The sequence below is a fragment of the Rhagoletis pomonella genome, unplaced genomic scaffold (assembly GCF_013731165.1).
Source record: "Rhagoletis pomonella isolate Grant_MI unplaced genomic scaffold, Rhpom_1.0 Rhpom_scaffold_00013, whole genome shotgun sequence".
In the NCBI taxonomy this organism is placed as follows: domain Eukaryota; kingdom Metazoa; phylum Arthropoda; class Insecta; order Diptera; family Tephritidae; genus Rhagoletis; species Rhagoletis pomonella.
Window position 1 is genome coordinate 4,843,127 of NW_023458567.1, and position 15,382 is coordinate 4,858,508.

The following is a 15,382-nucleotide window of genomic DNA, read 5'->3' on the forward strand; positions in this document are numbered from 1 at the left end:
TACATACGTATGCACATACTTATGTACGAGTATATTCCTTTATGGGCCATATATGTATTTAGACAAGCAAGCCAGCAAACTCGCTTTCAACCATGTTTAGCAAAAAAATATTATGCAAAAAATTAATACAAAGCAAACAATGAAAATTGCAAATAAAAAAGCCGTTGCGAACACCCACTAACAAATATGAATGCTCGCAACAGACGCGGAATTAAGGAGGAATGAATGCCTCGCAGTTCGCCCAATTCTACGGCTCATTTATCACTTCCACAGTTCATGACAATTTTGACCATTTTTTGTGCTTTGTTTTGTACGCTCCTCGTTTCCCCATTTTTTTTCGCTCGTTTTTGCACTTTTGTGGCTGCCTCGTAACTGTTTGACTTGAGAAAAAAGTGCATATGGCACACTTTAGTCAGCAGTCAGCCGAATGCAAAGCGGCATAAGTGGTCTAGGAGATAAAATTTCGAATGAAATGTAGTATTTATTATGGGGGTTAACTAATATTTAACTTTTTTAACGTAATGACTGTGAATGAACTAGCCGAAGCAAAAGCTTAAGGAAGTTCTATACTTTTTCAATGCCACAAATTCACTCATATTTAAGATTTTTTCCATATTTACCCGTGCCTTAGGTAAAAATGTGTTTATCTCGTAAATAGAATAGAGCATTTCAATATTTGTAATTGGATATTTTCGTACTGTGGATTCGGGTAGGCAAGCGAATAAATTTTTCCCTTTCAAGTCGAAAGCCAATACTGCATTCAATCGATCGACACAGTTGCTTTGTGAAGGTTGGTGAATAAAAATAGCGGCTATGGTACGCCAATTACGTAAACCAAAGCTCAACAGCATAAAACCTTTAAATTTTGTGTACAAAAAATCTTTGGTGGACCCTGACTGCATCACTCTATGATACAACGCCTCCGTTTCCATCTTTCCGATAATACGGAGGAAGCGATAGTTACGATGTTGCATGAAGCTGTTTGGAAGAGATATTAAAAAAAAAAAGGTCACGAGTTCACCAAAAAAAACTGACGGATTTAAGGGTTTAAGAACTAAAGTAGGTCTATCTAATAAGTACTCTGTTGATCGACTCCAAAAAAAAAATATGTGTAGCTCAAAATTGCGTTGGCTGTACGCCGCTTTCCCATATGGAATTTACGTTCGCCCGAATCGTATGTAAGAGTCAGTTAGCTCAATGTCTTGTCACAAGACTAATCCTCAACGTCGGTGTGCTGGCTCGGCACTGGAACAAATCTCTCAGCCCCTCCACTGCGTATCTAACTGTTACACTTTTTCAGTGTTAGACATGGAAAACCTGTAGTCGAGGCTCAGATTTTGAATAAGTAGCTACGAGGTTCGGAAGGTGCAGCTCAAAACCGAAAGCATTGCTTAGTTATATATTTTGCCATATAAGTACCTCTTTCAGTCCAAATATTGATCTCTTCTTATGTGATCCCTCTTTAAAATTTTTAAATAAAAGGCAATCGAAGTCTGTCATGAAAGATATTTTCAGCAATGTCATGAATGTGTCATTCCATTTCTATGATCCAGTTCAGCAAGACTAACGTGACCAACTATTTCATAGCTCAAAGAAATACAAGACCTGACAACCAAAAATAGTATGAAAGCAATGAGAAACTGGTAAAAGCAAAATATACAAAAACGTTGGCAGTATACCAATTCAACAAATCAATTTTGTTAATTAAAAATTAAACTTTATTCAATACATAATAATACAAGCTTATACCCAAATTCATAAATTGAGTTTATTGGATTAGTTCATTGAAAGCAGTTGAGCTGAAAAGGTGTTTTGGTAGAAAACACCCACTAATGAGGTTGCCGCAATGGTTGCCTCGTGTGTATTGAACAAGGAAAATAGGTTGCCTCAACCCGTTGCTTCAACGGTTGCCCCGTGTGTAATCAACATAAAATTAATTAGAAATCTCTATGGAATTTTCTTTGTTTGTTTCGCCTGTTCTCCTAGCCTAGAAACTTTTCATAGAAACAATCTTCTTGTTTTTATGTGCTAAGTACGAAGTACATCGACTCAAAAAGAAGTACTGTACTTTCGAAAGAAGTACGGTTGGTCACATTAAACAAGACCCACGCGGCAAATGGGAGAGGTTTGGCCTAAGATTGTTGAGGTTTGTTGTTGTTGTGCGGCTACTAAACCCAACTCGGGTCGGCTCATCCATCACCGGTGTCGACAGGCTCAGCTATAGGGAGGCCTAAGAATTGCGCAACTTCCATTAGGTTTGTCCATGGGGACAGGGGCGTTAGCTAGGTATGGTTTTGGGGGCATGCAAAGAGGTGCCGTGAGTCATGTGGCGACTCTCCGAATGCTAGGCGCTCATTGGGCACATCTGCGTTCACTCTGCTCAGGTACGAGTTTAGCCTGCTGCATTATCCAGAGCGAAGTTGGGCTATTGTGGTGCGAGTCGACTCTCCCGAGGCAGACAAAGTTCTGTCTCGTCCTCGTGGTGCGGTTGTAGGCCCAAAACGGCATTCTAACTCCAGGAGTCTATGTAACTCGAGACCGACTCCCTGTCAATGCCGTTTAAGGCCTGTAAGGTATGCAGTTGGGTCCAGAGGTGTTTTTTTTAACCTCTGGACTTCGTCCATCAATTCGTAGAGATGCCGCCTAATGTACCTTGTGCAAACAGTTGTCTCTTCGGGTACCCGCGTCTGTGGCACCCTACTAGGAACAGCTTGCAGAGCATTGTGTTATGCTCCTCGATGGGAGCATCTGGACCTCGTCATGTAGGTGGTGTTGAGGCGACATCAGAAGGCATCCAGTCGCGGTCCGGAGTGCCGTGTTTTGGAATGTCTGTAGTTCCGTACGTTATTGCGTTGGCAATGCTACAAGATGTTTTCCTAGACGCAGTATTCTTTAAGGAATGTCATTCGCACCGACTGCGTGGTCAGATTCAGGCATCCAGCTATTTGGGCATGGCTAACCAAACCATTCTCACCCTGCAGTGAAAAATTATCAATTGTTAAAACTAACCAACTTATAGTTAGCTTTTTGGCGAGATTTCGATTAATACCTCACTTTTAATTAGCTATGACAAAACCAACTTAAAGTGAATTGTAAAGTCGTGCAGGAGTCATGCAGACGCAATCGGGAGTTGGTTTTCATTACAAGTTTCTATTAAATATCCTCATACAAAAATTACTTTCAATACACTTTTTTTCTGAACTTCGCAGATTCTTTTTCATATTCAGGACAAATAAAAGGAAGATCGAAATTTTATTCTATCATTTTGAAGTTATGTCTGACGGTGTTCGAATATGGGGCCACCCAGAGCAGAATATGTAAACAAATATGAAATGTAATAAAATAAAGTAAATAAATAAGTAAATAAAAAAGTAAAAAAACAAAAAAATATTTTTTATTTTGTTTTCTTATTGATATTTTATGTCCAAAAGTAGTTAGTTACAAGTTAGTTGACATGTAATGCAGAGGTATTCAGGTCTGACTTTTTTGCGGCCATCGCCCCACAAAAGTAGTTAGCTTTTTTCGAACGAAATACACAGTTAATAGTTAGCACTAGTGTTCGCGTAAACAGACTAAAGTTAGGTATAAGCTAACGTCACTCCCTGCAGGGCATTTACTTATTTGATGTGGGTTACACTACATTGGTACTGCACTCCTTTTATATATTCTAATAAAGTTAAACTTTTTTAAGTTTCTTAAAAAAAGTATGTACTCAACTTTCTACACAAGTTCTTGGAAAAACATTTTTTTCATTGGTTCATACGCACTGCCATGTGACATGTTCTACATACATATGTATGTATTGGCATTGCATTCTGGAAGTAAAAAACAAACAAAAACATCGTTCGCAAAAGTTAATAAGTCAACTGTCTTTGTGGCGCTGAAAAAGTTTCTAATCCTTTCAATCTACGACGCTGCCGGGCCAACACTTCTGGCACTTTTTTCACATCCTTAATTCCACTGCTGCATCAAAGCTGATAGTGGAAATAAAAAGTAAAAAAAAAAAATAAAAAATAAAAAAAATTTCCCAACATGCATGCAAGCGTGCAAACCATAAGTGAAGTGAGTGCATATAAGCACACACACACACATACACAAACGTTGGCACTGCAGCGGTGGCCAGGTCATGGCCTTATCGCGCTCGTTCGTTAGCTCGTTGGCGCACTTACTTATAACAGTCATGCAGTCACATACATACACTCACCTTTATCAAGAAGGGCCAATCCAAATTCTGCAATTCGCGTGTGTCATCATGGCCGTGGCGTCGTTCATCCTCATTTTCATACAAGTCCACCGAATGCATTTTCTTGCCACCTTGGTCGCTGTTGTTTTTGTTGTTGCTGTTGTTTTCTTTCCCTTCACGCTATTTGCCAAAGCTATTGGCCTGCTTTCACTAAATAGCTAACTGAAAAGATGCTGCAGCCCCCAGCGTCAGTCAAAGCAATCGACGGTGAGTGCGACCTGTGACTTTGCTTCTTATTTACTTGCTACTTTTCGATTAAACTGGGCGTATTCGACGTGGCGTGCGTGAGTATGAAGATAAAATGTGGCGAAACTGACTGCGACGACAGCAGCCTAGCGTCGAGCGAAATTAATATGTATTTACAAAATGTTTATTTGGTTTATGATAAATTTTCTTGATGGATTTTCTATTTTTCTTTGCTCTTGGTCAAACACAATTTTTCAGTTGATAAATGCAATATTCGTTGTGATTTGAGCACTTTTGTGGGTTGGGCAGCGCGCAACGAAAGGAAATCTCAAGGAAAGTAAAATATTTACTTTACGTGAAAATTTTGGTTAAAGCGTCTTATCCCACACATCACTAATGGATACATATGTAAGTATGTACATAATTTTCGTTTTTCCGTTTGCCTAATTTTCATTTAATATTTTTCCAAATCATTAACTCTTCATTTCACTTTTCATTTACATTTTAAATTTGTTCATTTTTTTATCGCACACACTTCCTGCCCGTGTAATAACCTTTTGCGACTGGAAACGAACTCCTTCCCAACATTGTCCGCTCAGTCGCTTATTCGGCTGCAGGGACAATTCGCTTTTGTTGTGGTACGGTCAGTGGCACATTTTCCACCCTAAATAACGAAAATTTAACGAATGTGAAAAAGGAATTGTTTAGATGTGTAATACACTAATAAAAGGAGCGAACGAATGAGAATGAATGGGGTAATCCCAGAAGAGGAAACAGCGGCAAAACGCGCCGCTGACACTGGATGACTGGCTGGCTGGCTGGCTGGTTGCTTGGCAAACAAATTCCTTTATAACTGTAGATTGTTATTGTAGTGTGCCTATTGTTTTTATAAACACACCTCATGCTGTGAGGTTTGTTTTCAAGCGCTTCGCGTTTTTTTTTTTTGCTTGGCTATTATGATGTGCTTTCAATGGCTTCGGGTGGAGGCTTTAGTGAGACACTGAGTTAATTTTTGCAAAATGATTTATGAAATTATGTAGATAGGTTTTGCATTTTCCTGATCTTTTTTCAACATACATGTTTTTTATTTTTTATTTAATTTTGTTATTAAAAAGATTATTTTATTCTATCCCTACCTTTTTTTATTTATTTATTTTTTATTTGCGAGGTTTATCTTTTATGCAACTTTCAATGTTCTTTAAGGATATTTTGCATAAATCACTTCGTAGGATTGATCTGCAATTAATGCAAATATTTTTTTCTTCGTGATTATATTCTCTAACTATAAAACTACTGTTATATCTGCTGTTGTCTCTGTACCATCCACAAGTATGTACGAGTACTTATGTATGTATATTGTCGGGTCTGATTTTTCAGCTGTGCCTCTTGTACATACAGTGGTGGAAAAATAACTTTATTTCACTAAAATTTATTGGGCTATAAAACGGCATACTGAAAAATAAATTCTTAAAAAACTAATTAAAAAGTTAAAAATTTAGATGCAATTTTGCAGAATTTTTATAATTTGCACAAAGTTTGAAATATGAATTTATATGGTTTTTGTTAGATTATGGCTATACTTTTATAAAAAAGAATAAATAAAAAAAAAAAAAATAAACGAAAAATAGGAAAAATTTGTTAAAATGTCGTGTCCCTATTTACGTTACGACGTTTTTTAAATTTGCAAATAAATATTTTGTTCTAAAGATTTTGTTATCAAAGAATAAAAATTGTCGTTGTTTTCATTAAGAACAAAAAAAAATGTATAAGAAAATCTATTATACATACATATGTAACTATATTTTAATTCAGACGTACATACATATCGTCACCTGAAATGCAAAAAGACGTAACAGTCATTGTCGTTGAAATGCAAAAAGTCATAACTAATAAAAAATTCAAAATTCACTTTTTGATTTATATGATGGATTTCATCGATTACAACTCCCCACATCATTTTATGAAAAAAATTAAAATATTAGTCCCGACTTTTGCCATTCCATTTACGATGATGTTACGTCTTTTTGCATTTCAGGTGACGGTATGTATGTATACATAAACTGTATTTTTTTTATGCTATTTTTCTAAAGATTAAACAAAAATTTAGAATTTTCATGGTTTTTTCTTGATTGGAAGTTTGATACTTAATACTTGCAGTTTCAGGGATTGAACATTTTTTTGTTTTAATATTTTTCTCTAATTACTCATTTGCAAGTTTTTAATGTAATTTGTGTTTTTTTATTAATTATGACTGTTTTTATTAATTTCGTAATTTACAAATATGTACCTATGCCTTTAATATCTTTTGGGACTCCTTACTGGATTTTCTGTTTCGATTTTAAAATTTAGGCTTTTGTCGTCATAAATATTTATTTTTAATGGGTTCCTTATTTTCGTTGTAGTTTTTGGTTAAAAATTTAAAATTATTTTTCGAAATTTTATGCTTATTCATACTATTTGTGTAGAATTTTGATGTTGTGCCTTACTTTGAGGTTATATTTTTATTTGTGATATAAACATTATTTTTTTATTCTCACTGATTTTTTAAAATCTTAATTCTTGTTTTTCAGTTCTCTTTCAAGTATTGTTACCTACTAGTTTGGATCAGCAGTTGTTCCGTTATTTTCCCTTGAAATATTTCAAACTAATTAACTTTTTGGTTAATTATTGAAAACCCTAAAATTGTAAATCAGTCTAAATCACACGTTTTATTTTCATTATTATATGTATATAGTGCATGTAAGTTTTATTTTTCCCATCGTTTTTTACTAAATTTTCTTAACATTTTTAATTTACATAGCAATTTAACTTTACAGTTTGTTTATTAGACAGTCAGCTTTGCTTTGATTTTACACTTCTTTTCTCAATCGCCAATCTCCATGCTCATTTGCTCGCGGTTTCTTTTCTCATAGACGTCTACTTCTCCCACTCTTTACGCTTTCGCTTTCCACTATGTACTACTCACCTCCGACTGTTTTGTGTGAGAATTTTCTTCGTTCATCTTTTCACTCCACAATTTTCACACAACCAATGCAAGTTTTACACCTTCGCTGGTTTATTTTGTTTGCCAAATTTTATAAACAATTTCCCTTGCCTTATAGAAAATTTAATAAGCATTATTTTTCACATATTTTTTGCCATTTTGCAGCGCTTATTCCCCCACATGCGGAAGCTTAGTGTAGAGCGCACGAAATTACCGCACTATACCGTTGGTTTTGTTGTGGCCAGTCCGAAGGTCCTTTCGCTTCTATTCGCTTACAGGCAAAAACATTTGAGAAGTCAGCTCAACGATTGGGGGTATTTTGTGACTTTCGTTTGCAACACTGTTTTGGTGGTGATTTTTCCTAGCAACATTCGTGGTTGCAGGTGCTTTAAGCTTTTCATGGGTTCGATTTTGTATAACTGAAAATTATTTGCAAAGTTTTAAATTTTGCAAATTAGTTATGGAAAATAGTTGGTTTGTTGTTGAAAAAACACCGATTGGCAGTTCTTGCCCAGTTTTGCATTTGCGAAAACAACCCCCTACCTCTACCTTAACCTCTATTGTAGAATATTTTTTAACAAAAATGCACATTTATTTTTTTCATTATTCCAGCAAAATTTACTCAGTATTTCATTTTCTTTTCAATTCCTTGAAAACATATGTATGTATGTATTAAAAATCCATTATTCCAAATACTTATTTTATACAAAAAAAAATATCGCATATGCACAGCATCGAGTACAAAGTTGAGTGTTTACTCGCACGATCCATTCATTTACAACAATTACATGCTACTAGTACATTTACACAAACAAACATACATATGTATGTAAATAAAAAAAAAAACGTACATATGCACCTAGAAACTATTTATTCTTAAATATACAACCAGTTTTGATTTGTTTTTGCACAAATTGGTTAAGTAATGTCTTTTCTACGCCGTTTTATTATTATCAATTATCATTGGCCCATACACACATATTCAAGTATGTACGTACATATGTATATATTTCATCGAAACCGTCGAACCATCTTCACTTCTGCACCTACTTCTTTCCATGCCACTTGTACGAGCCATAGTATTTGAAATTATTCTCCGCCTTCATCAGATCGGCTTCCTTGGGACCACGCGAACCGAACACGTATGGAATGGGTTTCACTTTGCTCCTTTCGATCTCATGCAGTACAGGCGTGAAGATACGCCACGCTTCGCGCAACTCATCAGTACGCACGAAATGCATTTGCGAGCCACAGAAGACATCCAAAATCAGACGTTCGTACGCGTCTGGCAGATAAGAGTCCTTGTAGCGGTGTTCATAGGTCAAATCCAGCTCCGTCTCCTCAATATCGAATGTAATGCCGGGGCTCTTCGTCATCATTTTGAAATAGAGCGCTTCACCGGGCTGCACGCGTATGACAAGCTCATTACGCTTGCTATTGCCCTCAAAGATATCACCAGGCACATCGCGGTACTGTATGCGCACTTCGGCTTTGCGTTCGTTTAGCGCCTTGCCGCAGCGCAGTATAAAGGGGACACCCTCCCAGCGTTCGTTGTTAATGTGGAGCGCACCCACTGCGTAGGTGGGCGTATTGGAATCTTTCGAGACGGTCGGATCGTCAAGGTAACCTTCGCGCGCTTCACCTTTACCTTCGGGATTGCCCACATATTGGCCCAAGACCATATCGTCCAAAGTAAGCGGTGCTATGCTTTTCAGCACCTTGACCTTTTCGTCACGTATATCGTCAGGTTGGCAGGAACATGGTTTCTCCATGGCAACCAGCGATAGTATTTGTAGTAGGTGATTTTGCATGACGTCTCTTATAATGCCAAACTCATCAAAGTAACCGCCACGCCCCTGTGTGCCAAAGGGTTCCTTGAATGTGATGACTACCGACGCGATATTCTCGCGATTCCACGTCGAGTTGAGAATTTTATTCGCAAACCGAATGGTCATGAGATTTTGCACCATCTCCTTACCCAGATAGTGATCGATGCGGTAGAGCTGTTCTTCGAGAAAGAGCGAAGCGAGATGGTCGCTCAACTTCTTCGATGAGACATCGTCACGGCCGAAGGGCTTTTCGATGATAACGCGGTTCCAGCCACTAGAAAGAGAAATTAAAAAAAAAATGTTTAATTAAAATACCAAAGTTGAAGTGATTTACAAAAGATGTTTTGTGCTGATGAAAATGGAATAGAGAGGACCAATCGGCAAGATTTGCAGACCATTTGGTTGTCAGCCAAATAGAAAACCACTACAGGTTGTTTTCTAGGGATGAAAGAAAATGAGCTAATGTGCGGGACCCATCTGTTCAAGGGCTCTGAGCTCAGAAAATTTTAAGTTTAGTGTACCCGACCGATACCCATATTAACTTCATTAAAAATCAGTTAGAAGCGAAAACTAAGATTTTCCAGAACTAGTTTCGGTCTTATAAAGCTAGATAAATGAGTGCTGCAGGGACTCAAATTGCATTTTTCGGATTTTGACGAGTTCGTTTAGGAGATTACTGGTATTTAAAGGCCTCGGACCTTTGAAGCTTTTGCGCACGTTCTCTCGATCGTAAGCGAAGCGGTGTGTCTACTAGCATCACCTAAACGCTGTCTTAAGACATTTTCAGGAATTGTAGACGAATGATAAGGGTTTAATTTAAGCCTTTTCTTTCTTCGCTAGAGTTTCTCAAATACAACTAACATTTGCCGCACCAAAATTAGTGTTGCCCTGTGTAATCTAATATTCGGGAGTGATACGCACAAAAGTTGTTAGGAAATTTACTTTTTGGTTGTTGGTGTTTCACTACAGGGCAGAAATATGATGTATTTTTTAACGATTTTCTATCTTCCCTTACCATATTTGGTTTGTAGAAAAACCAGTTTCAGCGTTGTGCCACTTCCATGCGAAAAATTACACTGGCACAACGCCGGAACCCGTTTGTCTCCAAAACAAATTTGACAAGAAATTACGGAAAATCGTTCCATGATATATCTTCTTAGGAAATGTTAATTTAGTAGCCCGCTGCATGAGACTTTCTTCAAGCTTTCGAAGTTCCTCGGTAGATCAGACTTTTTGTGCATAAAATTGAGAATTGAAATAAAAAAAAACGAAGTCGGAAGTGTAAATATTGTAATGAAGTCTGCTGTAGATATACTATTTTATGACGATGCTGTGTTCACCTACCTTTGTGAAAGGCAAATCTCTTTGATATTCACTGTAACTTGCTCGAAAACCGATGGCGGCAAAGCTAAGTAAAATAGGCGATTACAACTACAACTGCAGTCTAAACGATCCAAATGGTCCCTGAAGGCAACGAAATCTGCACGCTGATCATAGCTACCCGCCTGATATGAATTCAATTGCCAGAACTCTTCATACTTTGCCTGCTCGTGTGGCTGCACCTGAATGGGGAAATTAAAAAAAAAAACAAAGGGTTAGATCATAAAACCCTCCAAGTGCTTTTGAAGGCTATGCAGCTATGCAGCGCACTAACCTTCATATATTGATGACATTTCGCCCGCAACTCCGCCACACTAAGCTTTGAACGTGCATAACCGCAAAATTTAGTTGGTTTCGGCAGCAAATTGTCACGGAATAGCCACCACAAAGTTGGATAGATTTTCTTCTTGGCCAAGTCGCCCTGCATTAAGCAAAGTATAAATAAAGGCGAAAAAGAATTAACATAATTATTGCTTTGGTTTTATTTTTAAAGTGTTGAGTGTCACTCACCGAAGCGCCAAAGATGACAAATGTGTGTGGCACTTGAGAATCGAAGTGTGTACCCTCGCATTTCATTGTCGGTGTCTCCAGTGATTTGATGATGTGCTCAAGTGCGGTTTCTTCTTCTGAAATGAGCGCAAATAATTGAGAAGGTGGTTAATTAATATATTTTTTTTTTCTTACAACATACACACAATTGATGAGAAAAATAGGAAATCAAGTGTAAATTTATTAATATCAGCTGATATTTACATAAAAAATCACAAATTTCACCTTTTAACCGTATAGGAGTTATGCACTATATGTACATATGTATGTATGTACTTCTATCACGCTTTCGATTCACCTAAGTTCTTACCACTTCCGCTTTTGATATAACCAACAAATTGACCCTTTCGCGGTGTTTCGAAAACTAAAAGGAAATATTGTAGCGCTAAACTTTGAAAGCTCATCGATCGAACTGATCGCTTATGTATCTATGTACATAGATACATACATATCTATTTTTATTTACACGTGCTCACATGTACATATGATGTATATACGTAAATAAAAATAAGCACATACATACATACATACATATGTATGTATATACTTTTCTCCATTCAAATGCTCTAATAGTTCAATACGAAATGCGTGACCAGACGTTACGTTGGGCACATAAGGGGTGCCACTAATTTATGCAGAGGGTGTTACCATCAAAGTTCTCAGCTAATTACGAGCGCGAATCTCTCAACCACTAATCAAATATCTTTAGCTTAGTAACTTTTTGAATATGTGCACATGTACATACATACATAAATACATATATACTTATACATACGCTAAAAGATATTATCTCCGGACTATTGACTTACTAGCTAACCAGAATGTAGTACCACAGCCACAAGCTATTTCGCTAGCTACATCAGCAATAATACACCACAACCACAGCTACATATTGTGAGCAGCTTAGAGCATTTAGAATATTTTAACTTTTGACAGCTCTCTTGCTACATGCCACAGCCTCACCATTCTGCTTAGCCAGTTAAGAGAACTGAGCTTTATATGGATTTCTAATGCTTTTGGAACCATGACGTTGTATTCTATGTAAATTCTTTATTTTGACCTATTTAGGGTTAACATAAAATATATTAATGTAGAAAATCTAACTTTTTTTGTATGTTACCGGATAACTTTGGACCGCGTGATGGGCTATAAAACTGGATACTCAAAAAATTCTAAGAAATCTGATTAAAAAGTTGAAAATTTAGATTGGAATTTTTATAATTTTTGCACAAAGTTTGAAATATGAATTTTTAGGGTTTTTGTTAGATTATGGGCTATATTTTTATAAAAAAAAAGAACAAATATTAAATAAACAAAAGAAAAATACGAAACATTTGTTAAAATTTCATGTCGCTATTTATTTTTCCACCACTATATGTACATACATATGTATATGTACATGTCTTATATGATCAATTTAGTCGTTAATATTCATTACTTAAGGGCCTAAATAGCACTGATTGTCCATAATATATCTAATAAATGTGCATACTCGTATATGTATGTATGTACATACATATGAACGGTGGAGAAAATATAAACAGGAAAGAGATAATTTAATTTTAGCAAGTTTTGGCTACTTTTCTTTGTTTAAAAAATGTTTATTATTTTTTTATGATATCTTAATATCTGAAGAAGCCATGTAAATCAGTATGTTAAACTTTGTAGAACATTTATAAAAGTTCGACGAATTTTAACAAATCGTCACTAAACACGAATAAAGGCGCGCCATTGTTTTGGCGGCGAAAAACGACGCGTTGATGAAACGTAAAAAAGGTTCGACTTTCACTTCAGCATTATTCCCTGAAACCAATTTGGGGAATGTACAAGCGCATGGTGTATACCAAATTTGGTCGAGATCGGTGTAGTAGTTTTTGAGATAAGTATATATTATATAAGTGGGCGGTGCCACCCCCATTTTCCTAAAATTTCTTGGGAAACCACTTCTTTGCTAAAGAGCGATTGTATATGTCAATTTTAAATAAATATTGATGAACCCTTTGCTGCTCAAAAAATCTGAAATTCCGCTATATACACACATATAAATTCAAGGCCGAATTTAAGAAAAGTCGCCTAAATTCGACAATTTTTATGCGATTGCAATAAATTAGGTATCAGTTTATTTGACAATAGATTTAATTTTAAATAGTACTCCATATTTTGAAACTGTAGAAATTATCGATGGTAAAAATTTTAAAAATTAAGAGAAATATGGGTCTTTTTTTAGTTTACCGGATAAAAAATCCCAACAAACCTAATCTGAAAATAGATTATTATATACAATTTTAAAGGCCTATATATCCTCTTCCCAGATCTCGATCTTTGAAATCGTATCAAAAATAGTCAGTGAAAAATTATCAATTGGAAAAAACAACCAACTTGTATGTAGTTAGCTTTAATTTTAATGAGCTATGACGCAACCTACTTAAAGTGAGTTGTAGAGTCATGCAGTTTCAATTTGAATATCCTAACGGAAATTCTTATATGGGTTCACCCACAGCAGAATGTTTAAACAGATATGTAATTTTAAATAAAGTATGTCCAAAAGTGGTTATTTATAAGTTAGTTGACACCAAATGCAGGGGAAAAACAGGACTGACTCTTTTCGGCCAGCGCCCCACAAAGATAAGTTAGTTTATTTCGAACAAAATATACAGAGTGTACAATAATAACTGTCGCACCGATTTTTTTTAATAAATGATCCTTTATAGATTTTGCGAAAAAAGTATTTACTTGTTAATTTTCCACAGATTTTACTTTAATTTTATTTATTAGTTTTTAAATTTGAACCTTTATTTGGGTTTACCAGCGGTCTTCGTCGATTAGTTTATTCCATATTTTCTCCATTTTGAGTCCTTTCTACTACCCTTTTTTTGTCTTTTTTTAAACACAGTGTAAGAAAAAATACACCTGAAAAAGACTTACATGTACTTATATCTCAAAGTTTACACTGCTGGCAAATGCAAATAAGGATTAATAATAATAATACTTTTTTTCTCAAAATCTATAAAGGACCCTTTTATTTTACCAAAAAAAAAAACCTGTGCGGCCGTTATTATTTTACACGCTGTACAGTAAATAGTCAGCACTAGTGTTCGCGTAAAAGTCAGAATTAAGCTAACACCACTTCCTGCAGGGAATGAACAATGTGGGTGTTCACACCAGCCTGGTTATCAGGTTATCTGGTTATGTGGTAATTTTTGTTTTATTATATAGTTCACAACAATAAACCACACTACAAAAAAAAATAATTTTTAAACGGATAGGGTGGTAACTAGGCAAGTGCGAACACCCACAATATTTAAAACAAAATAAAAATGAAATTGTAACTTGAAAATCATTGGGAATATTAAAAAAAAAATCAACATATAATACTTGTTTCAGTCGCTGTATATTTTCCCATACACTCTTGGCGTCAAACCATGTAAACTAACTATGCGCAACGCGTACAATTTGTTTATATGTGTTTATAATGTACTACATACATACGTGAAAAGGCTGTTATTGCAAAATGCTCCTATCGTTTTCTTATCAAAAAACGGTTTTCGTAGTTTTGTTTTACATGCTTCGTTAAAGTAGATAAACTATATTGATGACAACCCGTGCAATGCTTTAATGACAAGCATAAAATTCAAAATAAATTGAATCATGCAAGATAACCACATAGAAATGTTGAATAAAATTTTCTTTTCCCGCGACTTCGCCCGCAGTTACCGTTGAGAGATACTTTCAGTGTTAATTAAATTTCAACCTTTCCGGCAAATATAATGTAGAACATGACTATTAATGTATATATATATTAGTAGACAAAATTTGCCTTTTCATATTTCACCATTCAGTGAAACTCACTTAAGCGCTTTCTTAACTGCTTAAGTGGTCCCATACTTGCTTCCGTAAGTAGCTCCACTCTTAATTATCTAAAACTTAACTATGTATGTATATAAGTTTCTTTGGCACCAAATATTTTTTTTAACCGACTTCAAAAAAAAAATAGGCGATTATCAATTCGTCGGAATATTTTTTTTTTGTATGTTACCGCATAACTGTGATCCAAAGTCAACTGATTACTATTGTTATAAGAATAATAAGGTATTATTACTGGGAATCTCATGAAGAGAATCAGGGGTTTCCGGTCGAAAAATATTGATTTTCAAGAATTTTATACCAATTCTACGAAAAGTTGTTTTGAGCGACCTCTAAATATTTTTTGAT

The 15,382-nt window shown here is 35.6% G+C and overlaps 2 protein-coding genes across 3 annotated transcripts in view; both read right to left on the minus strand.

Moving 5' to 3' along the window:
- LOC118748565 (transmembrane protein 198) overlaps positions 1 to 7,913 on the minus strand; it is a 14,464-nt gene extending 6,551 nt beyond the window's left edge. The window contains exons 1-2 of the mRNA XM_036483096.1: positions 7,395 to 7,913; positions 4,205 to 5,093 (exon numbers count right to left, since the gene is read on the minus strand). Of these exons, the coding sequence (XP_036338989.1) occupies positions 4,205 to 4,303 (99 nt within the window). The 5' untranslated portion in view covers positions 4,304 to 5,093; positions 7,395 to 7,913. The remainder of the gene's footprint in view (positions 1 to 4,204; positions 5,094 to 7,394) is intronic.
- A 314-nt stretch (positions 7,914 to 8,227) lies between these two features.
- Positions 8,228 to 15,382, minus strand: part of LOC118748563 (glucose-6-phosphate 1-dehydrogenase) — a 31,828-nt gene continuing 24,673 nt past the window's right edge. For both annotated transcript variants that reach the window (XM_036483094.1, XM_036483091.1), the window contains exons 2-5: positions 11,132 to 11,247; positions 10,896 to 11,042; positions 10,586 to 10,803; positions 8,228 to 9,515 (exon numbers count right to left, since the gene is read on the minus strand). In XM_036483094.1, the coding sequence (XP_036338987.1) occupies positions 8,459 to 9,515; positions 10,586 to 10,803; positions 10,896 to 11,042; positions 11,132 to 11,197 (1,488 nt within the window). In that variant the 5' untranslated portion in view covers positions 11,198 to 11,247 and the 3' untranslated portion in view covers positions 8,228 to 8,458. The remainder of the gene's footprint in view (positions 9,516 to 10,585; positions 10,804 to 10,895; positions 11,043 to 11,131; positions 11,248 to 15,382) is intronic.